Source organism: Typopeltis vanoorti, chromosome 17 (genome assembly GCF_054136105.1).
Source record: "Typopeltis vanoorti isolate ZY-2024b chromosome 17, IOZ_Tvanoo_1.0, whole genome shotgun sequence".
Lineage (NCBI taxonomy): Eukaryota > Metazoa > Arthropoda > Arachnida > Uropygi > Thelyphonidae > Typopeltis > Typopeltis vanoorti.
This window is the reverse complement of record NC_143565.1, coordinates 93,657,868-93,685,608: the sequence shown is the minus strand read 5'-3', so window position 1 is coordinate 93,685,608 and position 27,741 is coordinate 93,657,868. Positions and strand designations below refer to the sequence as shown.

Sequence of the window (27,741 nt, the reverse complement as noted above, 5' to 3'; positions counted from 1 at the left end):
GGAGGAAAGAGTGCTGTAAAAGGAGTTAGAGATGATAAAGGTGACATGAAAACTGAAGAAAAAGATATCCTTGAAGTATGGAGTAATTACTTTGAAAAACTGCTAAATGAAACAAGCAGTGATGACAGCACAGTGGTAAAAAAACACTGACCAGGCATGCAGTCAGGAATATATATCCATACTGGGAGTAGAAAAAGCCATCAGAGGCTTGAAATGTGGAAAGGCAGCAGGAGTAGATGATATTCGACCAGAAATGCTGAAGTATGGTGGTATAAAAGTCTTACAGTTGCTGCACTGCATAGTTCAGAAAGCCTGGACAGAGGGACGAATTCCCGATGATTGGAGTAGAGATTGGAGAATTACAGAGGTATTTCCTTACTGGTTCCTGGCAAGATCTATGCAAGTATACTTGAGAAACGGTTGAGAAGAATTGTGTAAGAAAAGCTTGGTGAAGAACAAGCTGGATTCAGGCCAAAAAGAGGCTGTCAGGATCAGATCTTCACTTTACGACCAATAGTCGAGAAAGCATGGGAATATAATAAAGATCTGTATTTAAGTTTTGTCGATTTGGAAAAGGCATATGACAAGGTGCCAAGAGAGAAGCTATTCAATACGCTACAGTTATATGGTGTCAATGGGGCATTATATCAAGTAATACTTAGTCTTTATTTGAGTTGTAAGTCAGCAGTTAGAATTGAAGGAAGTACAGTAAGATGGTTTAATGTTAAATCTGGTGTGAGACTAGGATGTACATTATCTCCTCTGTTATTCATTATCTATATCGATCACATTATGAATGAAAGTGGTATTAAACATGATATCAAAATTGGAGATGTTAATGTCAGCTCTTTGCTTTATGCAGATGATGTTATACTTCTAAATAAATCCGCTACAAGTCTGCAAGATTCCCTGACTAAATTGAATAACTGTTGTAGTAGATATGGTATGAAGGTCAGCAATAAAAAGACAAAGACAATGAAAATAGGCAGAATCATTGAAAATGTCAACTGTGTTGTGAACGGGGAACCTGTGGAACAAGTAAAACATTTCAGCTATTTAGGCATGATTTTTAATGACGATGGTAAATTAAATATAGAAATTGACAACAGAATAAGCAAAGCTGGTATGATGGGAAGTCAGTTGAATAAATTCATATGGAATAAGAGAGAAATTAGTTGGAATTAGCTGTATACGAGACAGTTTTCAAACCTGTTTTAACTTATGGATCTGAGAGCTGGATCAGAAGTAAAACACTTGACCAAAGACTAGAGACTGCAGATATGAGAGTCCTGAGAAAGATTATAGGTGTGAACAGATGGCATCAAAGGCAATATCATATTAAATACGATGATATTAGGAAAGAACTTGACATTGTCAGCATCCAGGAATGCGTTTGCAGAGCTAATCCCATGTGGTATGCTCACTTAAACAGAGTGGGCGAAGAAAGATTTACAAAACAAGTGTTCTCTGCCATGTTGGCAGGAAAAATTTCAGAAGGATGCAACATAAACCTCATGTTCAGGAAAGAAGTTTGAGAAGTGATCAGTCCAATACACACCAGCATTTGTTTAAAGGAATTATACATTCTATTCTTTATTGAAATAATTTCAGAGAACTGAAATTATTTCATGCTAAACTTTATCTATCTCATTTCTTTGTTGATTCAGTGATCACTGGAAAATCATATAAGGTTTGTGCCACAAAGTTTGCCAGTTGTAACTAGAACTGACTTGTACTGTGCTTATTCATACTATTTGGATATTTCTTTCTGTATGTTGGAAAATATATGAATTAGGTGCTATGATCATTTTCAACTTCTGTGGTTGTCCATGATAAAATAATGCGTCTGGTATTATTTTACATAAAAGATTGTTTTTATTGCATGAATATGTTTGCAGTTTTTGTGAATAGCTTCCTAAGGATCTTGATGAAAAAATTTGTACATTAAATGACAAATGTGAATATAAGAAATTGCATATATGAAACAAAATATGCATTCAAAATTTCTGAGGGAACAAGATATGAACCTGATTACAAATGTGAGAAAATTAATTCTTGTTCTTATTTTATTTATATATTTTTTGCACTAATATTTGTAAATCATTATGCAGTTGACTGTTCCCGTAGCAAACACTTATCACATTCTAAAGGAAATTTGCTATTGTGAGAGTGAACTGTAATAAGAATATAATTTTTTGTTTAATTGTTTAGGTTTTACAGAAATAAAAAGTAATAGAAGATCAAGAGGAAATGGCATTTTTATAATGTTGAGATGCTATAAATGTGATAACTTTAGAATAAGATATCTGTTTCACTAAAGAAATTTGTCTTGCATGAAGATCTATCTCTTATCACAAAGTATGCATAGATGAAAAAAATGAATGTTGAGAAATTGTTGCAGGTAGAGGATAATAGTGTTGTTGGAAAAGTCATTAGTGTGTTGTCCAGATATGGCGATAGTGAATTGAGCAGAGATAATAAATAACAAGATGGGTTGTATGAGGCAAAGGGGGTTCAGTTTGTGAATCTGTGGAGTGAATTTGAAGGAAAGTTGGATTGGTATAAAGGTGATGTATTTGAATGGGTTTGGTGATGTATTTGGTGTTGGGCATTTAGAAAGGCTATTGTTTTCTGAGAAGGCACACAGTCAAGAAGTTAATGTAGTAAATGATCAGAGTCTACTTGTTAAGCAGGATAGCACAGCCAAACAGGGTGTACAACAGGTAGAAAATGGATATGAGGTTGAAGATGTGATTGCACAGACAGGGTGACGGAATGCATAAAGGTGAGGATGAGACAGATATGAACAACAATCATAATCTGGGAAATGGGAGTGATATGACCAAAGAGAGAGAAAGAGAGGTGTGGAATAATGGCTAGAGTAGAGAATGTTGGTGCTGGTAGAATGACCTCAAAGACACAGGGATTGTTATATTTGTATTCAGATGTAAGAAGTATTTCTAATAAGAGAGCTACATTTGTTGCATTGGTTGAGTCAGTATACCCAAAGATAATCAGTATAAGTGAAATGTGGTTGTCTGAGGATGATGTCAGGCATAGAAATGAAAGGATATACAATTTTCTGGAAGGATAGGAAGGTGAAAAGAGGAGGGGGGGGGGAGTACTGTTAATGATTGCAGAAGAATTGTGTCCACAAGTGTGTGGAAATCGATAGTACATGTGCAGATTTTGAATCTGTGTGGTATGAAATTGAAATTAGCAGGCTAGTATATCTAATAGGATGCAGTTATAAGCCAGTGTTGGAACGTCCTTCTTGGCTCTATGGTTCGCCATCTTGTTGTAATGTTGTTCTTGATAAAATCAATTAATTGCTGATTGATTACTAATCAAAATGTAGGGAAATTTATATTTATACTGCACCACCCTATATTTAGATTAGTCTATGTAAAATAGTAGAATCAATCTTTAATTAACTTAGCAGTCTCCTTATTCACACAGGCCGAATTTAATATTTTTCACTTAGGGCTCCTGCAAGGTTCAAACTTTTTATGAAATGGTGCAATGAAAAAGAATCAAGCACACACAATATTGAAATCAACAAAACAAAACATTTAATACAAGATTATATGACAAATACATAAATTAAACTCCAAAAATAAGATGATACAATTAACTTAGTTCTTCAGCTCAAGACATTCATACTAAATTAGACTTCAAATCTTCAGATACAAAATTCACAGTTCTCTCAATCACAAAAATTGTTCACCCTGATCAATACTACAGAATTTCTTGCTAAATAAACTTGCTGGTATCACTCAGTTACACTCTATATTTAACACTTAGCAAGCACTTATAACATTATTAATCGCGGCAGTTACTGCTTCAAGGGGAATCATTTTCAACTTCTAACTTTGGCTAAATTCAGTGAAACGCCACAGTAAATGTTAGGATATTCGAGACGGAATTATCACTTAAACCTTCACACTGAATTAAAATAAAATAGGACTGTTCTTACCGAGATTAATCCTTGCACATCAGATTCGATGTGAGCACATTTCAAACTATATTCACTTGCTACTTCGATGGAACACTATTCAAAATAATTCTTCAAGGAGATAACTGAATTATTATTTATCGCGCTACACAATTCTTGACGGGCTTACTATAAGACAGAATAATTATTCCATGTTTACTACTGTATAACAAATTGAGCTTTGTACAATCCTTCTTTAAAGCGATATAGGAATACGTAGTAATTCTAAAACTTAGTGGATTTATTCTGAATCTTCTATTAATCTTCCAGTCTTTTAGTTATCCTATTACGGCACTAAATTCCTATTACTGCCACCGCTGACTTTACTCTCAGCTGTCTATAAGTTTTCTCCTTGTCTCCATACACTTCTGAATGCTACTCCCTTGAATTCCCTGCCCTTCTGTGTTGTTGTTTTCTTTTACCTCTCGCTTATATGCCTTCCTCTTTCCGCCTAAAACTTGTTCACCCCATCCAACTCATTAATTTCTCTTCTCCCAATTATCGAAGCTTGCGCGTTCTATTTCATTTCTATCTCCATGACAACGATCAAAACAGAATGTAAACATAATCATTAGCGTTACATAAGGTTATACTTTTACACTGAGTAATGAAAATTAATAATAAAAATATTATAGTTAATTAATTTCTCTTTCATTTCATTTACAAATAATAATAATAAAATATATGTCATAGTTAATAAAAGGCACATAAAAGTTACATACATAGAATTCCTCATAATATTATTGAAGGAATAAAGTAATAAGATAAATGCTATTTACTACAGAGTCCTTTCAATAGTATAATATACATTAAAATTATATAATTAAATAATAGCTGATAAAATTCAAGGATAATACATGAATAATAAATCTTAAGCAAGGGACTAACAAATAATATTTAAACAAGTCTTGCTTAGTATATGTTAGATTATGTTAACTGTGAATGTAGAATAAAAACATACAAAAAAAAACAATTTCATTCACAGTTTAACACCAGGGAATGTAGAGAATACTAGTGATTGTGAAATGTTAGGCAAATTTGTTGGGCATGTAAAAAGAAAGTGATGGCAGACTTTAATTATAGGAATACAGAATGGAAGGAGGAGATTGTGTACAAGAACAAGGAGAATGAGTTTGTTGAATTTCTGAGTAATAAATTTCTTAAACAGCATGTGAGTAAAGCAATTAGAGGCTTTAGTGTTTTGGATTTTGTGATAACTTCACAAGATGTAATTGTTAATAAGGTATTAACACTGCTACCAGTTGGAGAGAGTGGTCATGAAATGCTTGTGTGAGAAGTGGTGAATCAAAAAAAGTTTACTGCCAAAAAAAGGATACATGTGGAATTATAAAGTTGGTGATTATAGGAAACTCTGTACAACTAACAATATGTTAGATAGATGAGCTGTACAGAAAAGATGTTGACAGAAGCAATGCATAAATTTATTCCAAGGGTTAGCTGAGTAAATAAAGTAGGAGTGAAATGGATAAACAGTGAAATCAAGCAAGCTATGGAGGAGGTATAAGGTGGTGATCAGATCCATGAAAAGTATAAACTGCAGGCTAGGAAGGTGATGAGCACGGTAAAGAAGGAAAAAGTACAGTATGAGTGGAGATTGGCTGGTCAGGCCAAGGCTAATTCAAGGGAATTCTTCTACTATATGGCACACAGGAGGAAAAATAATTATGGCAGATTAACACTGGTGGATAGTCATGGCAGCAGAGTGATCACTGTAAAAGAGATAGTGGAATTATTGAATGAGCACTTTATCATTGTATATCATACTGGTGTAAATGGTTCTGTGCAATATATAGAAAGGGAGTGATGGTGGTGACAGTAGACTGAAGTTTAGAGAGCATATTACAAGTGTCTCAAAGACACTTGCGACACTTGCACTTTATCATTGTATATTGCAAGTGTCACTAAGACATTTGACACTTTATCATTGTATATCACACTGGTGTAAATGGATTGTAGTTCTAACATTAATAAATGCAAGATGTTGGAGTGCAGTGATGATGATGATAATAATAATATGTATTTCTTTCAATGATAATAATGGGTGATTAGATAGGGCTAAACAGCCTTGCCTACTCCCTATATATGGGAATAAAAAGGCGTTAGCTGATTTTTTTTCTGATTTCTTTCAATTTTTTTTCATTACATGGTAAAATCATAATGCTATAGCACCTCCCAAATACAATCAGATGGATGATGTAGTATGTGCCCTTTGGCAGTAAAAGACTTAGTTTCAGTGCTTATTGCTAATGCAAAAAACATTTCTTCACAATAAAAGACTCATAACTGAAGGGGGATTAGCTAGGCTCGCATGGAGATGGCAAACCTTATAACTCAGGTTTTTTTTATGACAGACAAAATAACCTGAGAACATAAGGGAAGTTAAAAATAAATATCTAGTCATATAATGATCTTTGCAGTGTATGACCTGAATGTAGAGTGTAGTCTAAGGAATAGGGAACCAAGATGTGAATGGAGAGTGGGATTGCTAGAACCTGAATTAGATGTAGATGTCAGAAACTTGATTGGGAAGGGAAAGAGGCAAAATGAGGAGCCTGTAACTATCAGAAGGTGGTTAAATTATATTGAAGCTATTGAAAAAAGCTTAGAAATAAAGGAGAGAGTTCTCACAAAAGAATCAAAGATGACAAAGTTGATATAACGATTGAAGATAAAGATATTGCAGATGTGTAATGTAATTGTTTGAAAACTCTGATTATTAATACTACTCTTCTAATTATGACATATAATGAGTTGATTATTAATTACTTAAAGATAGAAATAATCATTTTCAGTTATTTCAATAAGAAGTCAATAAAAATACAATTTGGTTGGCTAAATCCCAAATCCTCATTTGTTCAGTATCTAGGCAGATATCCAACAAGGTGCACCATGAGAAGGTGAGGATTGGACATCAGGTCAGAAGCCGTATCAGTTCTCCACATTCCTCCAAAGGCCATGTGGAGGTCTCCTCCCAGCCTTGACACTTTATTTTTTTCGAGGCATTAAAGAAGGCGGCTGACACAATGAAAAAGAAAAAGTTGGCCCTTGTTGGAGATCTAAGCAGCAAAGTAGGAAATGATTACCAGACAGCTAAGAATGTTTTGGGAAAATTTGGAGAAAAGAGCAAAGCCAATAATGATGGTAAGCACCTGCTAGATTTCTGCTCAGGATACAGACTAGTTATTACTAGCACCATGTTTTCAACATAAAAATGTGCACAAATTCACACGGAGAGAAGATGATACAAGGAATAAGAAAAGTCTCATTGACTATGTTATTGTTGGCAGCAATGTTTCCCTACTGGTTTAGGACGCAAGAGTATGCAGAGGATTTGAAATAGGAAGTGATCACCATTTAGTGTTGAGCAAGATAAAATTGAACTTCATATTGAAAAGAAGGGTATGTAAGAAAGCTATCAGATGTGAACTGTAGACTCAAGTACATAAACATTATTCAAGAACACTGAAAGAGTTTGAAAACAAGAATCAAACCTTGGAGATTCAGTAGCAAACCCTAAAGAAAACTTTGATTCATTTAAACAAAGAGGCATGTGGTGAGGTAATCTGCAAAGAGAGAGAAATCAGAACACATGGTGGACTCAGGAAATTAAAGAGGCAGTCAATGAAAAGAAGAAAGCATATCAAAAGTTCCTGGCAAGTAAGTCTCCTTGTGTTCTTAGGGAACACAGATAAAAATGCAAGAAAGCAAAGCATTGTGTAAAATTAGCTAAACAACAGTCATGGGAAGACTTTGGAAAGAACACATAGAAAACAAATATCAGGAAGGTGTAAAATCTTCTGGAAGTTATCATTGCCTTTATCATCTCTAATTACTGTAAAAGGAATTAGAGGTGATAAAAGGGATATAAAAAACTGAGGATACAGATATTCTTGATGCATGAAGTAATTACTTTGAAAGATTGCTAAATGAAACAAGCGGTGATAGCATGGTGGTAAAAAACATTCAACAGGAATGCCATCCAGAATATATATATATATATATATATATATATATATCTGTACTCGAAGTAGAAAATGGTATCATAAATCTGAAATGTGGAAAGGCAGCTGGAGTAGATGATATTTGACCAGAAATACTAAAATATGGTACAAAGTTTTACAGTGGCTACACTGGATAATTCAGAAGGCTTGGTGAGAAGGTCAAATTCCTGATGATTGGAGTATAATGCTCATAGTATTCCATTTAGAGAATGTGTGACAGAAATCTTGATATTTTATACATGGGACTGCCTATAGAATCCACAGTGGGTCTATCATTGGGTCTCAGGAAGGTCTCATCATTGCAGAAGTCAATAAGGAGACCGTCCCATCATTGCAGAAGTCATATTTCCATATTCAAGTAGTCAAAAAAGTGTTGCACCTTATTACTAAAATACTCTGGATTAGAGATAGATGTTGAAAGTTTTTTTTTTCCCCCACTTGGTTATACTGTACATTAAAGATTCCAATAAATTATAATATATTTAGTTTAATCCTTTATCCAAGTATAAGCAAACAAAGTTTGCGCCTGAAGTATCTTCAGGACTGAGGCAACTCATGGTAAAGGTAGACCAAGCTCTTATCACTACTTGTCTTAGTATCTCCCAAAATGCAAAGCACATCTCCTTGCGGACATGTATATTGTTATGCATTAGGGGAAGGGCCACTACCCAGACCAGTTTCGACCTTTACTGAGGTCTCGTCAGTGGGAGCCAGACCCAGAGGTGGCGATACTAAGGTGAAAGCAATGGAAAAGTCATATATACCTATATGAGTTGCCAAAAGGTGTTTCACCTTATTATTGAATTACTCTGGATTTAGAGAAAGATCTTGGAAATTTTTTTCCACTTGGTTAGACTATAATAAATTTGTAATGTGTACTGTTAATAATTAATTTGAGAAAGATTTAATTATTTTAATATTTCCAGGTGCAATGTTTTTGTTAAGTGGAATTTATTTATTTTCAAGTTTGGCCTTGTGAAATTGCTGAATTATGGAATATCCATGAAGAGAGTTTAAAAGTTTTAGGATATGAATTAAAAGTAGAAGGTATTCTACCGTACTCAACGTCACTGGATAAAGTCAAAATTTTGTGTCATGTGAATCAGTCACTCTTTCAGAGGAAAGATAATTATCGAATTATTGTGAAAAACAATCAGGTTAGATTTCTGATTTATTTTATTTTTTGTTGGGAGGAGGAAATTGAAATTGTTACAAAAATGTCCTTTTAATATTAGTCTTTCAAATATTCCATAACAGTGCATTATAGAGCACATTCACAAAAAAGAAACCCAATATAATGCTATTGTAAGAATATAAGTACAGTGCAAATGCAATTAGTTTCAGAAATTAATACTGACTGCTGCTGCAATCATTAGTCATTATTGTTATCATTTAAATGGATTGCAGTGCCAGTACCCTCTCATATTCTAGTTTTTCTCTCCTTAAAATACTAGTTAGTTTCCTAGCCTGAACCTTATATTCCTCATGCAACTGTTCTCCACCTCTCGCTCTCTGTATGTATATATATATATATATATATATATATATATGCCTTCCATAATCTCTTTTTCTTTTGCAATTTTTTGTTCCTTTTATTCCTTTTGTCATCCATTTGAATCCAAATTGCTTTATCTTTTTCACTTGAGGTATGCAATGTGTCATTGTTGTCAATCGTTTTTTCTTAGGTATCTCTCATGCACTATGACTTCTCTTCCTTCAAAATTCTTTCATCCACTGTACTGCTGTCAAGCTGGTTTCTAAGTCTATGATAGTTGCCTGCCTTATAATTCCACATAACTTCTTTCTGTTTTGATACCTTCACATGTTCACTCATCTTCCAAGTCAGGACTACATAGTCACTCTCATCAACAGGGGAGGGGAGGGGAGAGATGTCATGTCAATCACAATCAGGTTCTCTGATGCTATGACCAAATTCCAAACTCTTAATCCTTGTGTTCCCTCTGTCACATCATGCTGCCTAAGATAAGATAGTTGTCCCTCAAGAAATCCAAAAAATTCAGTTCCCGTATTACTGCATGCTGCCTCCTCTGCCCAGTTTAGATCACTATAGTTGAAGTCCTCCATAATGATTACTCGCTTTGCACTTGCCAAACTAATTTGCCTAAATATTTCCTGCTCATCACCATCTATATTCCCTGTTCAGTAGTAAATCCCACTAAATATCTTGTCTTATAAGCATCTATCTCACATCATATACTCTTAAAGCCATTAGTGTTATTTCCACTGAGATTCTTCCCCCTGAGAGTGCACAGTTCATCTCTTATCATGAGTAACACTTCACCACATTTACTTTCTCTATCCTGCTGAAATATGCTATATCCTTCAATTTCTATCACTGTTAGAACATCTTCCTCAAGTTGTTGATATCAGTGAAACTTAGTTAACTAAGTTTCACTGATATCAACAACCTTTGGAGAGACTGAGTCAGTCAATGCCACAAACTCATTCCATTTATCCCTAATGTTCCTAATGTTCTGCATTCAAATGTAATCCATCTTTTGCATACAGCTCTCTTCTGTTCTCAAATGTACTCCATGCATTCACATATTCCAGATCTCTTTTCCTGCACATTCTTGTTGTCATCTCATTCATCATCATCATTATCATCCCTGCTCTTCTCCTCCACTCTGCATTATCATACCAGGACAACATACTCACTATCTTTCTTCAGACACATTTCTGCTACACTATGTCTAACATCAACCTGAAATCTCATGCTATATGATTCACGCTACCTCTCAGGTCATTCGTCCCAACCATTACTATCATATCTATACTTTCATCTTTCTTTACTGCCATTGCCACAAACACACTCTGTCATTCCACAATGCAAACACTCCTCTGGCATTCTACTCTGCACACCCTGAATCATCGAATCGCCATACATGACTCCAAACAGATTCATTCATCCTTCTCTCACTGTCATCACTGATTCTTATGGTTTTCACTCTCTCTCTCTCTCTCTCCCTCTCACCTCTCTGTTCGTTACTTCCACGCTCTTGTGTTTCTGCAATTTCCTCTCTTCCCCTGTCTCTCCCATTCTCTCACCTTCTTCTCTCCCTTGTCTCTCATTGTTTTCTCGTCTTTCATCTGCCTTGCCTCTACACTCTCTCAACATTTTCAATTTCCTCTCTTCCATTGTCTCGCTTTTCTTACTCTGTGATGCCATTCTCATACTCTCATTCCTTTCACACTAGCCAACCTCTCTCTCTCTCTCTCCTCCAAAGATCTTTATTCATCCTCCTCAACTTGATCTTCATTCCTTCTATCTCCTTTCTCAGCAGTTCTATTTCTCTCTCTCTCTCTCCACACACACACATTCTGCTTGCAATTGACATTCACACACACAATCACGGCTATCAGACAAACCATCTCTGTCCGCTAAACTAGCCAAAGTTAAATCTGTATGTACCATTATAGTGGACTTTAATGGCAGTTGAATGAGAATTGGCCATATTTCATTGATAATTAATTCCATTGTATGTTAATTTCACAGTATGATAAATATTGTGTTTATCATTATGCTAGTGAATGATGTATAATGAAAATTATATATATATATATATATATATATATATTAGAAGAAAGAACTTCATAAATACTTGTACTTCTCTGATCATATGCTAATTAATGAAATCTTGAATTGTCATTTGTTATGTGGTACAATGATTTTTTTTATATGAAAATAACAGCCTGAATGTCAAAGTTAAGCTTTCTTATTTGCATCAGTATAGGATACAAATAAGAAATTACAGAAGCAGCTGATTCATAAAGAGAAAGGTAAAATTTGTTTTTTTATAGGAAAATAATATGTATTCTTTCTATAAAATAGAGGAGAAAATTGTCCATCTGATTTTGGTGTTGCAGCCCTAGATACTGCTAACTCCAAGATCAAATGTGTTCTAAAATTTCCAAAATGGACACTAATAAGTGCCAATTTTGCTAAATGCTATCAACCTGGTATATGTAACTTTGGATTCACTGGATGAAAAACTCAGATATATGAGGAAGTACTGGAGCTGTTGCATAAGCAGAATAAGAATTGACCAGTAGCGGCTAATGAGATATTAGCACAGATTCTAAAAGTGTGTTCATCTGATCTTTCTGTTCCTTTGATCAGGCTATATAATTTGAGTCTCAGAACAGGGAATTCACAGGAGCGGAAAGAACATATGATAATACCTTTGCACAAAGGTAGTGCAAAGACTAATATGCCTAACTGTTAACCTTTCAGTATCTCTGGAGTTGTGGTGAAGATTTTGGAAAAGTTAGTAAGATCTTGCATACAGAAATAGACTGACAAAAATTCTGTTGTTTGCAATGAACCGCATAAGTTTACTTAGGGAAGACCTTGTTTAAGCAACTTACTCACATTTTATAATAATGCTATCAGTGAGTCAGACACTGGGAATGGATACTCCCTGATACTTTTGGATTTTGCTAAGACTTTTCACAGAATACAACATGGAAGATTGTTGCATAATTTGGAGATTACAGGATTCAGTTATAAAATATTAGCATGAATAAGAGAGTGGCTGACTACAGATATCAAAAAGTGGTATATTAGGGATGCGAGTGTGCAAGATTCAGGATGACCAGTAGTGTACCACAGGGATCAGTCTTTGGACCATTGTTATTCAATCCAAATATGATTGATATTGGGAAGAACCTGACAGGAGATGATGAATAATTTATTGATGACAGAACAATCAGGAATGCTAATGATATACAGCATTTACATAGAATGATTTGAGTAGGCTGAAGTGTGAGTAAATGATAATAGCTATTAATTCCTTGGTAGTAAATGTAAATTTAGCACTTTGGTATAATGAGATTCTAGCACAATCTCATATAATATCATATTATATGAGATTGTGCTAGAAGAAACTGATCTGGCTAGGGATTGTGGAGTTTTAGTAGACAGGAACAATTTCCTGTAATAAGTTCAAGGACCATATAGCAAACATTGCAAATATAACTAGAGGAAAATTGCAGTGGTGGAACAAACCTTGATGTTTGAGGATAAGGAAGTCATTTTACCTTTTACAATGCCGTGATACGACTTCACTTGAACTATTGTGCACAGGTCTTGTCTCCTGGTTTCCATGGTGATGCTAATACAGTGGAGAGAGTGCAAAGGAGTGTGTGTATTAAAGATGCTATCAGGATTGTGGAATACAGATTATGAACACAGATTAAGAATTTGTGGAAATGCAGAAGAAAGAGGGGCAATATATGATCGAGACTTACAAACTTCTGAAAGGGTTATATGAGATACTAGTAGTTGGAGTTTTTCATTTTATGGAGAGTGAGGAGGGGAGGATAGGATATCTCCATGGAAGTTTAGAATGAATGCAGTGAAAATGGGGATGAGAGGTAGATTTTTCTCACATAGAGTGATGCATCTGGGATGGATTCCTTTGGAGGTGGTGATTTCAGGTAGTGTGAATGACAGCTGGTGTGTGAGCGATATGTGACCTCCTTCAGTGGGTCCCCAACTCCCTGGAGGTCTCACTCACTTAATAATAATATCTAGAATATCTTTATGTTCAATTTTCATGTCACCTTTATTATCTCTTATTCTTTTTACAGCACTCCTTTCTTCATTTCTAAGCATTTTCAATAGCCTCCATAACACTTTACCACCTTTCTAAGATTTATTTTCTATGTTCTTACTAGTCTCTAATGAATTTTGTTTAGCTACTTTTACTCTTTGTTTTGGTAAACTTCCTGTTAGAGACTTTCAATACATTTTCTTCTTTCCAGTGCCTGCTTATAGAAAAATCAATACTCTTTAAGTTCCTATGTCTGCTGTGGAATACTGATTTTTCTATGCACAAGTTCTGTAGACAAGTTCACTACATATTTTTTGACTGAATCAACCAGCATTTTCTTTAGTTTGCCACTGAGTATCCAAGGTCGACTCTTTCCTTGTAGCTCTTAAATTTTTATCTGTCTGGAATAATTTGTTTTTAATATTCCATTAAGTGATATTTTGAAATTACTGAAGAAAAATTTTCTTTCAGACATCATTAAAATGTTGGATTTCACCATTAATGTCAATTATTTTCCAGAAAAAAAGAAAAAGAAATTATACATACAAACAACCATATGTTGTATGTTCTCTACTACTCCTTCACATCCTTGCCAACTATTATGTGAAACATTTTTGAAGTGTATATCCTCCACATCTTTACTTACGGCTTTACTCTGCAGATGATATTTTTGTTCTTTGGAAGAATTCTTCATCACAATTGCAAGTCTTCTTCCAGTAGATTATTAACTCAAAGAAACATCTTTCCAAGAAGACATTTTTTATACTATATATCAGAGGTCAAAGATCTATCAAGAAAATTGCCGAAGCTTTTTTTTTTTTTTTTAGACTTTAAATGTACAAGTCTCCTCCTTCCATCCTTTTCATAAGTTAGCATCTTTCATGTACTCATCTAAAGACCAGCTTGATCCACTATTCTCTCTAGAGTTCTTTTGTGCTTTTAAATTCATAGGAGTTTCAATTCAATACACATACTTTTTCATTTGCATTTCAAAATATATAATAAACTCTCATTATATTTGTTTCTTGTACACAGTTATTCCTGGATACTTGCTACTGGACAAATTTTGTTGAAATTTGTCTAGGAAAGACCAAAAAAGGGAAAACAGGGTAGGATGCACACAAATATGTCTGTATGGGTTCAGTTTGGGTCACTTTTATTGACAGAATGCTTCAAACTAATGTTGAAATTTTGCACTGGCTACTTGCTATTTGAAATTTAATGTAATTTGTAATTAGGATCTCTCTTAAAATTTTTCATATCATTTTAATTCTGGTTTCATTTAGTCATTTGTAGTGGCAGAATCAGGCAAAAAATAATTGTTGTGGTACCCAAGCCAAAATCATAAATTGCACTTTAACTTTTGATAAGCTAATTAGAATTTTACATGAATGCTGCAAATGAGAACTATCATATGAAAATTCTCAGAAAAACAGTGAGAAAAAAAACACCAACCAAAATTTGTTTATGGGCACTTTCAAATTGTATTGTATGTAAGCAATTATGAGAGCCTTCAAATACAATTAATGTTTGGTCATATATGTGTTGCTGTAATTTTCCATTTAAGGTTTAAACTCTTCCAGTAATGTATTTATTGGTAAAAATTACTCAAAATTATGATAATAATTGTACTTTGGTTGTGATGACATTTAATGAAGTATGGTATTTAGAGTCTATTAAAATTTGGAATCATGTCAGTTGTTATAATTGTTGTGATAATGAGTGCATTTCATAATAGTACTATACAAACAGCACTATTATGAAATGCATCCTTTTATAATTGTCTGTTGTAATTTCCTTACTCTTTTTTTTTTTTTTTCTTTTGTCATGAACATGGATATCTACATTTTGGATAATTGCTGTTTCCAGTAATCATGAATTTCTCTCTCTCTCTCTCTCTCTCTCTCACACACACACACACTGTAGTTAGTGTGAGTTTGGATAATCACCTAAGTGATTTTGGATATTGTGTAAATCATAATGGGCAAATGCTTGGGAAACTTCATGCCCAAGTAGATATTTCAGTTGATTATACAAACTTCAGTTTCTTTACATGATCCTTTTCCCCCTGTTTGTCTTTCGATATTGATATACATACATACATACACTAGGCAGCCAGTTTATTAATTCTGTCCTTATCATGTATGGAATCCACTGTTTCATCAATGTCTTGTGTTTGTTCATCATGACCTAAGGGATTTTGAGCTTGGTACAAGCATTGATGCACTGCTGTGCTGTTATACACAATGGTGTTTTGAGTTTACTAAGAATGGGCCAACAAACCAGAGAACCAGCAGCAGTTCTGTGACTAAAGTCAGCTTGTTGATGTGGGAAGCCAACAGAGGATTATAAGACTGACAGTTGCAATCTTTAGATGATATCAGAATCAAGTAAGCACTACTGAAAGTCTTATTTTTTCATATTGACTTGGATGCTGCCATCTTAGAATATTTCTATACATCACTTTTCTTTTAATGTTTGTAATAAATGCTGGTGTCAGTGAAAAATGGTACTTTCAGGGAAAAAAACTCACTTTGGATCATTATGATATTGAGCTGTTTTTAAATGATTCTTTGCAGCATGATGGAGAACTCAAAAGTGATGAACATTTTTGATGAAAATTCAAGCGACAAAGGTTATCAAGATGAGGAAGATTCATCTAGTATTGACAGAACATCTAAAATAGGCCTATCCCATTCAGCCAACAAAAGTAAGAGATAATAGAACAGACTGATATTTAGCCAATTATTATGCCTTTCAGTGAAGATGCCAGACTATAGGTGGTAATTACTTCTGACAAAATTTGAATACTTCAGACTATTTTTGACTAGTAAGATAATTGATATGATGATGTCTGAAACAAATTATGCAGAGAAAGGACATTTGAAGTTCATAGTTTATCAACCAGATAAATATGGAATTTTTCTTTGAAATGGCTGAGAAGGGGTTTCTTTAGAATAAATATCTGTGAAAGTGACAAAAATCACAGATTAACAAATAAACCACAATTGGAAGTTGTGCTGCAATAAGATAGTGGTCTGCTGGTCTGCAATGTTTCAAACTTTGTCCAGTGGGGGTATGTCAGCAAATGACTGCAGGACTCTGCTCATCTAGTAATCTTGTGACATAACAGCACAGCAGGTATGTCACAATATGTCATTTGGATAGTTCTAGGAGCATAAGGATAATTTTACTACACTTCATTGGTCCAATTAGTTGGTGACTCAATTGCTGCCTCATCTCACAGATGCTCAACTGTTGAAGCACTGATCCACTGCAGTCCAATGTAAGACTATAGTGTGAATTCCATGCCTCCATGAGTTGAAGTTATGCTATTGTTGAAGTGTATGCTACTCACTATTAGGTAAACATACCTAATAACCTGGTCACTGCTCATGTATAATATTCATTCTTGTATTTTTATCGTATCCATGTGAGGCACTTGTTTGTTTTTAGTGGGTGATACCTCTCAGTGATTGTACTGGTCTGTTTTTTCCTTTCCTGTAGTCTTCGCTCTACTTCTCTTGAGTCTTTTTTAGTCTCCCATTTTCCAGACCACTTTCTGGAATCCAGCACCTTATTAACATGTTTGCTGTCAGTGCAATCCATAGACACCAGAAAGGAGGATCATTGTAGTCTTGCACTGCTTTGGCTAGTGGGCTCCCTACAGTAGTTAATGGTGTTGCAGTAAGTCTCCTTTCCAGGGATAGGATCCAAGGTTTGCTGTAGTGCTAGTTTGGTATCTGGGGGTAGCCTGGAACATTCCATTTCCAGACAAATTGCTTGCCAGATAGTGGTTTCATGTGTGACTCCATGGCGGGGGGAGGAGAGCGCTCATGCTAAAACACTCACACCCTTTTTTTTTTTTTGTGAGTGTGAGCCTTTCATATTTATCAGAGCTCTCAACAAGCCTCAACCAAGTTCAGAAACCATTGCACCATCAACAGATATTAAATATAAGAAACAAAAACCATTAGAGACATCTATAACGGTACCATCATTTCTCGTATTTCTAATTCAATAGGTGAATGACCTATTGGGAAATGTCACCCTTCTTGATCAGAAAGTTTTAGAAAGGTTGGAAGGATCCTAAAATCTGTTGAGAATAAGACTTCTCATATATTCAGATAGTATCCTGGCACTGATCAGGAATATTATCTTTACATTCAACACCTTGAAACTCCCCAACATTATTGAAAGCAAGGGTGTTCATCCAGCCTACTTCTGAACATGCCATAAGTGGAAAGATTCAAAAGATCAAGACAGAGCAGAAAATATCATATCAGGAGGTGGAGAGAAAGTAATACTACAACATCTAGTGGAAAAATTCTTTTACTCTGAAAAGGTAACAGTAACACATGTAACTCCACCTTCTCACAATTACCTCATCCCTGAATGGTATGATTTACTCACAATCTCAATACAGCAAATCAGAAAAAAAATAAATGAATATGGCTGTACTCCTGAAATTACACCAAAAATGAAGCCACTACATCAAATCCACTAGTTAAAAAGTAATGGAACATACACATCAAAGAATTAAAGACTTGCTTCTAGACCCACTAATAGATGGGATGGATACAGTTCCATCTCCATAGGAAAATAAAACTACAAAAAACACCCATTGTCCCAAACAGAGTTGAATTTGTTGACATTCTTGGATATTTTTCCTGAAGAGGATGAGATAGACACTGGCTGTCCATAGTCCTCAAAAAGGAAAAAGCCCAGGTGGATAAAAACAAAATCTCACAACACTGGGAAGTCAGATAAATCCACCAAAAATAATGAAATCATTCCTACAATGAAACTATCATGGATTCCACCAAAACATTGATGACATCAAGGCACTTGGCACAAGTATATGTCAGTGGATTTTTTTTTTTGCGACATATTACGAAGAATCACTATATCTGTGAGCAAAAAACATCTCATTCTAACAAGTCCCTCTCAACACTAACATAGAGGCAGTTGCCTCAGTAACTTGCTCATGTTTTATAATACATTGACAGCTGAGTAGTTGAATAAAGATTTATTTACATGATACTGCTGGACTTTGCAAAGATATTTGACAGGATTCCACATGGAATTCTAATTAATAAATTGCAGGGTGTGAGGATGGATATGAAGTTCATGAAGTGGATAAGGGGGTGGTTGATGGAGAGATATCAGAGAGTAGTTTTTTCAGAAGTAGAGTCCAGTAGAAGGCTTGTGACTAGTGGTGTGCCACAGGGCTCTGTTTTTGAGTTGCTACTACTTAATTTCTACATTAATGAGATAGGAAAGGATCTGAGAGGAACTGTTCAGTTGTTTGCTGATGATGCAAAATTGGGTAGAGCAATAATTAATAAAGATGATGTTAAAATTTTGCAAAATGATTTGGATAGACTGACACCCTGGGCAAAGGAGAATGGATATCAGTTAATGTGAGAAAGTGTAAAGTTATGCATTTTGGAATGAAAAGATTACCAGCTGTGTACTGCATTGGTGGAACTGTACTTCAGGAAATTCATGAAGCCAGGGATTTGGGGATGTTAATGGATAGGGAGTTAAAGTTTTGATGACATATTATAAAAGTGGCAAAAGCAGCCCATTGGATTGCTTGGTTACTGAAGAATACCCTGACAAGCAAGTTATTATACCTCTTTATAGAGGTATAATAACTTGGTAAGACTTCATCTTGACTACTGTGTGTAGATCTGGTCACCTGGCTTTCTTGGTGGTGAAGAGGATCCAGAAGCAAGTAACCAAGATGCTAGCAGGTGTATGGAATGAACCATATGATGAAAGGTTGAAGATTTGTGGGTTACAGAAATAGGTTGACAAGCAGAAAAGGATGATATGATTGAGTCATACAAATTACTGAAGGGATTTTGCAAGATTAATACAGAGGAAATTTTTCAGAACAGGTTTGGTTGTGGAATAGGGACCATCATTATTCACTGAGTAAGATTGTTGTTAGCAGGTGTGTCAGGACTAGATTTTTTCCTTTGGAGAGTGGTGAATGAGTGAAATAGGTTGCTAGAGCCTGTTGTGGGTGCCATGACTGTGAATGAGTTCAAAGCTAAGTATGATAGTTACTGTGTGAATGTTGGACAGTGCTTGACATAATCTTTAAGGCCTCCCTTGATGAATATAGGGACTCCATGGGATATCCCATAATAATAATAATCATAATAAGAATATTAGAAATAATTTGAAGGGAGATATTCAGTTGTTTGCAGATGATGCCAAGCAGTGGTGAGCTATGGAAATATTAAAGGGCTCGCATCGTCGAGCAAAAAAAAAAAAAAAAAAAAAAACCGTATGTCACACAAAAACTTTTATTAGTACAACTTGTGTACAAATGCCAGTCAAAAAGTATGAGGGGACAATCAACCTGTAAAGGTTATCATTTTTAAAGAAATATTTCATGATTTAAACATGAAATATTTGCACACAATCATCTGTGTGAATTTATCTTACATAAGAAAAACATTCACTATCAAACATTAACTATCAAAATATAATAAGAATAAAATCTTTTATAATCGCACATATGCAATAGTCTGCATTTTTTATAGACAAAATAAATTTGTTTTGTTTGCGATAGAAGTTTTTATGACAATCAATCTATAAATAATAAATAAATATTATCTAAACACAATAATATTGAGTACGTTTTATTTCTCTTTTGTTTTTATACTTCAAGTAATAATCAACGGTTTTACCATACGATTGGCTACCAGATGGGAGAAGGGTAACGTTAGCGCATCGCTTATTTTATTTTCAAACTTGGGTGCATTAGTTATAGAGGAGTTGAAACAATAATTCTAATTAATCTATACACTGCCGAGTAGACTAATTTTTGCTAGGTTACCTTATGAGTTTGTCACTTAATATATTTCAAAAAATTATGTTTTTTTTTTTTTTTTTTTTTTTTTTTTGAAAAAATAAAAAAGCAAACAAGAAGAACAAGGGGATTGCAAATTTGAGAAAAAATTAACAAAGGGCTCGTGCGAGCCCCTTATAACTCACCACTGATGCCAAGTGAGATGGGATAATAGATAATCAAGTTGATGTAGAGAACTTGCAGAATGATTTGAATAGGCTGATAGGATGGGCAAAACATCAAGGATATCAATTTAATGTGGAAAAGTGTCAAGTTAAGCATTTTGAGATACAAATACATACAAATACAAGCTATGTACTTTGAGGGAACTGTACTCCAGGAAAATGATGAAGCCATAGATTTGAGTGTAGTAGTAGTAGATAAATAGATAGTGAAGTTTAGATGGCATATCGCAAGGGTGGACAAGTTCTTCGGTAATAAGAGCCACATATAATACATTTTTGAATGTTCAAGAGCCGCAGAAAATATTTCAGAAATACGTCTCTCAGCAGTGCGGTAGGTGATAGGAATTTGTTCTATTGCCTGTTTAAGTTTTGAGTTCTCTGGAGCGAGAATTGCAATCACATCACTAATATTCTTTTTAACAAATTCTCCATGACTGTAAGGTAGTTTACTATGAGCAATATTCCAAGCTATAACAAAACTAGCTTCAGTAGCCAAATCACTTTGCTTACGGAGGGAAAATAGGTTATTTTGTTGAGTGACTAAATTAGATTTCAAACGTTTTATCTTGTTTTTTGCAGTTCTGATTCAGGAGGAAATTCAGACACAAACTTTTTATGATTACATGCATGTGACGCTTTACATTACTGACTTTAAAGTGGCTGATGGTTGTATGACAGATAAGACAAAGAGCCTTTTCACCCTTAACAGTAAAAGCAAAATCATCCTCCCATTGTTGGTTAAACATTCTCTTTTCTTGTTCATATTTCCGTTTTATACTCTTCTGTTGCTCAGTCATTTTAAACAAGGGTTTTATGACTTTTACTAAAATCAATCTTAATTATTTATTAATCAGAAAAGTATTTATCTACACTAAAATTCACTAGTTATGTTCCACTACCACCACAAGCACATAACTTATGTGTACTGCATGAAGAGTGATGAAACAGAGTCCAGACAATGAAAGCAGGTGGGTAATGCAGCAATCATAGTAGTCACTTTTGGAACTAATTTTGTCAGGAGCAACACAGGCCATAAAATGTCAAAACACTTTTAACCAACCAAATACGATAATAAAATCCACCTTAACAACCCTTTTGGTTAGTACCATTTAAAAGCTAAAAATGTAAAGTTTAAAATTATATGCTTTTTACTTATCTTTAAAGCATTTACGAAATAAAATATTCTAATATTGGTACATACTATACTACTATAGATTATTAATATAAAAGTTTAAATGGCAATGAAAACCAATATTGTCTCGGGAGCCGCATGCAGCTTACTAGCCACAGTTTGCCCACCCCTGGCATATTGTTAAATTAGCCAGGGTAACTCATGGGATTACTTGGTTACTGAATGGAATGGGCTACCTGAGTTAGGTGTAAGTGTTATGTCTGTTAATGGTTTCAAGGAGAGGTACGATAGATATTATGTTAATAGTTTTGACCCCTCATGATGAGTCTTAGGACTCCATAGAGGTGCTGGTGCAATAATAATATTCCATACAAAGTACAGTTCAAGCATTTCTTCTTTTTTCTTGCAATAATATCACTTTTCTATGTGCATTATAAATTCATAAATAATTATATAAATCAAGTGGATATTAGATCCAGTTATATCAAAGCCGAATGTAGAAACTATGAAAGTTTCATAAGGTAAGTTGACCAGAGAGCTTACTGGAATACACTCCCTGGCATTCACAAGATGTCTTATGAAACTTTCATAGTTCACCTACATTCAGCTTTAAAATAATGTTGGATCTAATATCCACTTGATTTATATAATTCTACATTGCTGAACTGAAGCCTTTTGGCTCTTTATTTTAGTAATTTAATAAATTGTTTTTATGAATTTTATGATGGGACCAAGAGCATTACGAATATAATGCAAATTTCATATTTCTTACACACCGCAGCACCACTTTAGCACAAACCAGAAAGCATCATTCTGAGGGAGATGGGGGGGGGGAACGTACTATGTGGGAAAAGTACACTATCCAAACATGCAGTTTTTCTAGCTATTTGGATAACACAGACTTGCCTGTATATTTCTATATCATTTTGTTTATATGTATATGTGTGCATATACTGAAATTTCATCATTATCAAATTCCTGATATATACCGTCAAGGGGTGTACAGGATATGATAGTACTACATGAAAAAATTACATCATTATTAACTTCCTATCTACAATTTTCCTCCAAATCAATCTGCTAAATGTCAAGACTCCAATATTATCATATCTTATGTTTCTGTCTTCTAAGGCACTTCTTACTGTATCAATACACCTTCTCTGGGTCTTTTTCCTGCCAACCTGGCAGAGAACACTTCTTTTGCTAATCTTTCTTCTCCCATTCTACTTAAGTGACCATACCACCTGAGATTAGTTCTGCTAATGCATTCCTGGATGCTGACAATATCAAGTTCTTTCCTAATATCCTGGTTTTTAATATGACATTGCCATTGATGCTATCTGTTCATGCCCTTAATCTTTCTCAGGACTCTCATATCTGTAGTTTCTAGTCTTTAGTCAAGTGTTTTACTTCTAACCCAGCTCTCAGATCCATAAGTTAAAACTGGTTTGAACACTGTCTTGTATACAGCTAATTTAGTGTTTTTGACTAATTTCTCTCTTATTCCATATGAATTTATTCAATTGACTTCCAACCATACCAGCTTTGTTGATTCTGTTGTCTATTTCCATATTTAACTTACCATCTTCACTAAAAATCATACCCAAGTAGCTGAAATGTTTTACTTGTTCTATAAGTTCTCCATTCACAATGCAGTTGATATTTTCAATGTTTCTGCCTATTTTCATTGTCTTTGTCTTTTTAATGCTAACCTTCATACCATATCTATTACAACAGTTATTCAATTTAGTCAGGGAATCTTGCAGACTTGTAGCGGATTTATTTAGAAGTATAACATCATCCACATAAAGCAATGAGCTGACATTAATATCTCCAATTCTGATATCATGTTTCATACCACTTTCCTTCATAATGTATCCATATAGATAATGAATAACAGAGGTGATAATGTACATCCTTGTCTCAAACCAGATTTAACATTAAACCATCTTCCTGTACTTCCTTCAATTACAACTTAAATAAAGACTAAGTATTGCTTGCTATAATGCCTCATTGACATCATATAACTGTAGCGTATTGAATAGCTTCTCTCTTGGCACCTTGTCATATGCCTTTTCCAGATCGACAAAACTTAAATACAGATCTTTGTTATATTCCCATGCTTTCTCAACTATCTGTCATATAGTGAAAATCTGATCCTGACAGCCTTAATTTTGCCTGAATCCAGCTTGTTCTTCAACAAACTTCTCTTCCACAATCCTTCTCAACCGTTTCTCAAGTATACTTGAGAAACGGTTGAGAAGGTTGATAAACTTGCATATATCTTACCAGGAACACTCAGATAACGAATTCCAATGATATGGAATTCGTCCCCCTATCCAAGCCTTCTGAAGTATGCAGTGCATCCACTGTATGACTTTTATACCTCCATACTTGAGCATTTCTGGTCGAATATCATCTACTCTTGCTGCCTTTCCACATTTCAGGCTTTTGATGGCTTTTTTTGATGTATTCCTGACTGCATGCCTGTTCAGTGTTTTTTACTACTGCGCTGTCATCACTGCAAGTTTCATTTAGCAGTTTTTCAAAGTAATTACTCCATACTTCAAGGATATATTTTTCTCCCGCTTTCATGTCACTTTTATCATCTCTAATTCCTTTACAGCACTCTTTCCTCCATTCCTAAGCTTCTTCAACAACCTCCAGAATATCTTACCACCTTCTTGATATTTATTTTCTATGTTCTTGCCAAAGTCCTCCCATGACTTTTGTTTAGCCAGTTTTACACAGTATTTAGCTTTCTTATATTTGTCTCTGTATTCTCTAAGAGCACAAGCAGACTTATTTGCTAGGAAAACTTTTTAATATGCTTTCTTCTTTTCCTTCACTGCCTCTTTAACTTCCTGTGTCCACCAGGGATTTCTCATTTTTCTATTCTTGCACACAACCCCACCACATACCTCTCTGACTGAATCAATCAGTGTTTTCTTTAGGGCTTGCCACTGAATCTACAAGGTTTGGTTCCTGCTCTCAAACTCTTTCATTTTTTCTTAAATAATATTTGTGCATGGTAGTCTACAGTTCACATCTGAGAGCTGCTCAACTTTTATTCTCTTTAAAATTTCTTACATGTTCTTCTTTTCAATATGAAATTCAATTTTATCCTGCTCAAGACTGAATGGTGATCACTTCCAATTTCAAATCCTCTGTACACTCTGGTGTCCTGCACCAGTAGGAAAACATCACTATCAACAATAACATAGTCAGTGAGACTTTTCTTATTCCTTGCCTCTTCTCTCCATGCGAATTTGTGCACATTTTTATGTTGGAACATTGTGTTAGTAATAACCAGTCCACGTCCTGAGCAGAAATTCAACAGGTATTTACCATTATTATTAGCTTTGCTCTTTTCTCCAAATTTTCCCAAAATATTTTTGTATATCTGACAATCATTTCCTACTCTGCTATTTAGATCCCCAAAAAGGACCAACTTTTCCTCGTGTCAGTTGCTTTCTCTAAAGCCTCAAAAAATTCCTCCACTTCTTCCTTAGTAGAACTTTCTTCAGGACCATAGGCACAAATAAGTCTCATTGTCCAGTTCCCCCATTCTCATATTTTCCCACATCACTCTACTTGAGACTGCCTGCCATTCAAGAAGATTAGCTTCATATTTAGTGTTGAATACTATGGCTACTCCTTCTTTTCCTTGATTGTCATTGCCTGAATATAACATTGTGTATTTATTGCTCAGAAAGATCACACCAGTTTTTGTCTTTTTTGTTTCAGTCACTCCTATTATGTCGATCTGGTACTTATCCAATTCCTCAGCTAGCTCTGTTTCTTTGCCATTCATGCTTCTTATGTTGATAGTACTGATCTTGAACTCTGGTAATGTTGAGTTGGGATAAGTTTTAGGATTTCTTCCAGTAGCTGGCTTTTCGCTGTTTGTCCTGGTTCCCTGGTGAAAACAATGGGGGCCATGTTTAACTGGGCGACGCCCCAGCCGGCACGAAATTCTGTCCTTTTGTCAAATTCTGTCATATTGAAATTTTTGGATGCCAATCCCTTATATATATATATATATATAATGGTTTATTTTATGTTTTAGAATTTATCATTTATAAAGAGTAAGCACCAGTAGTTAATTTGTTAATGTGATAATCCATTTAACATTTATTGTTTATTCTTCAGTTAAGACTTTTTTCTAGTGACTTATCAGGCCTTCATTATGCCATCTCGACCACTATTGCATTGTTAAAATTGTATGAAGAAGAAGAAGGAATTCCATCTCTGTATGTAAGTGTTTAGAAATTAATGAACCAGAAAACAAAATAAGTAGAAATCAATACAAAGAGACTTTAATAAGTTTTCAGTATAAAGAGGTTTTAATCCTTTAAAATTTAGAGTTCTGGTCATAATTTTGAATTTTTTAAAAAAGTTTTTTTTTTTTTTTTTTTTCTGAAGTATCATTACATTTATCATTCTCTTTGAACCCATTAACAGACAAAGCAATCACATCTGACTCTGGCAACCCATTCCTTTTATTCACAACTCTCCAAGTGAAAAATCCTCACATTCCTACTAACCATGCCTTCACTCAACTTCCAGGGATGATCTCTTGTTCTGCACTAATTCAGAAGTGCTGAAACATTTTCCCCTGCATCAGTCCTATTAAATCCTTTGAGTAAATGTTTGTATTGTATCCCTTTTTTTTCGCCTACCAACCAATTTCTGCAATCCACATACCCTCAATCTGTCCTCATAGGGAACATTCCACATGCCACTCACCATCTTGGTCACTTACCTCTGAATCCTCTCCACCACTTCTCCATCTCCTAGAGATCAGACCTGAACATAATCCAGATGTGGACGTATCAAGATCTCATAAAGAGGAATAACAACTTCCTTATCTCTACTTGTTAGCATGTTCTTCAGTAGCCAAGTAATCTTATGAGCCACCTTAACAAAATGCCCTTTAAACGTCAACTGTCTGTTTTACCAACACCCCTAAATCCCTAGCTTCATCAGTTTCCTTGAGTACAGTTCCATCAATGTGGTACACTGATTGTAAATTAATTATATCAAATTTAATTAATTACATACTTGTTCAGATAACACATAAAACATCAGTTAACCTTCCTAAGACTAGATCTTTCCCAGGAGCTGATGTTGGCAGTGATCACAGCATGATCATTACTACCTTGAATCTAAAATTAAAAACAAATAAAGGTAACCAGAAACAAAGAAAATTATAATATTGAGAAGTTGGGATCACCTCATATCAGAGAACAGTATAAATCCCACATTATTAATTCATTGAATATCTCCCCAGAAGAATTCAGAGGTATTGAAAATGATTACAAGCTGTTTTCCAAAATAATTTTAGAAGCAGATGACACCATAATAGGAAAACCTCTTAGGATAATCAAACCCTGGATTACAGAAGACAATTTACAACTATACGAATCAAAGGAGAACCTCAAAATTCACTATGAACAAGGATAATTATAGCAGTAAAAAATATAAAGAACTAAACAAAATAATAAGAAATAAAATAAAAATATCTCCCCAGAAGAATTCAGAAGTATTGAAAATGATTACAAGCTGTTTTCCAAAATAATTTTAGAAGCAGATGACACCATAATAGGAAAACCTCTTAGGATAATCAAACCCTGGATTACAGAAGACAATTTACAACTATACGAATCAAAGGAGAACCTCAAAATTCACTATGAACAAGGATAATTATAGCAGTAAAAAATATAAAGAACTAAACAAAATAATAAGAAATAAAATAAAAACAGCTAAAACCAACTAGATTCTTAATGAATGTGTAAAGATTGAAGAAGAACTACAAAGAAAGAACTCTAGAAGTGCTTTCCAAATAAATAGATTAACAAAAACCTTCACTAATACTAATTGGTCAATCGAGGTTTGAAAATGATCAAATAAAAACCTTGAAGATATAATACAAATGACATTTGTATTATATCTTCTATTATT

At 34.5% G+C, this 27,741-nt stretch overlaps 1 protein-coding gene across 3 annotated transcripts in view; it reads left to right on the top strand.

The window, feature by feature from the left end:
- LOC150097647 (uncharacterized) overlaps nucleotides 1-27,741 on the top strand; it is a 219,192-nt gene that overhangs the window by 41,722 nt on the left and 149,729 nt on the right. For 2 of the 3 annotated variants that reach the window (XM_090407257.1, XM_090407259.1), the window contains exons 5-6: nucleotides 8,983-9,173; nucleotides 25,930-26,034. In XM_090407257.1, the coding sequence (XP_090263383.1) occupies nucleotides 8,983-9,173; nucleotides 25,930-26,034 (296 nt within the window). The remainder of the gene's footprint in view (nucleotides 1-8,982; nucleotides 9,174-25,929; nucleotides 26,035-27,741) is intronic. The other variant, XM_090407258.1, reaches the window with a different exon arrangement.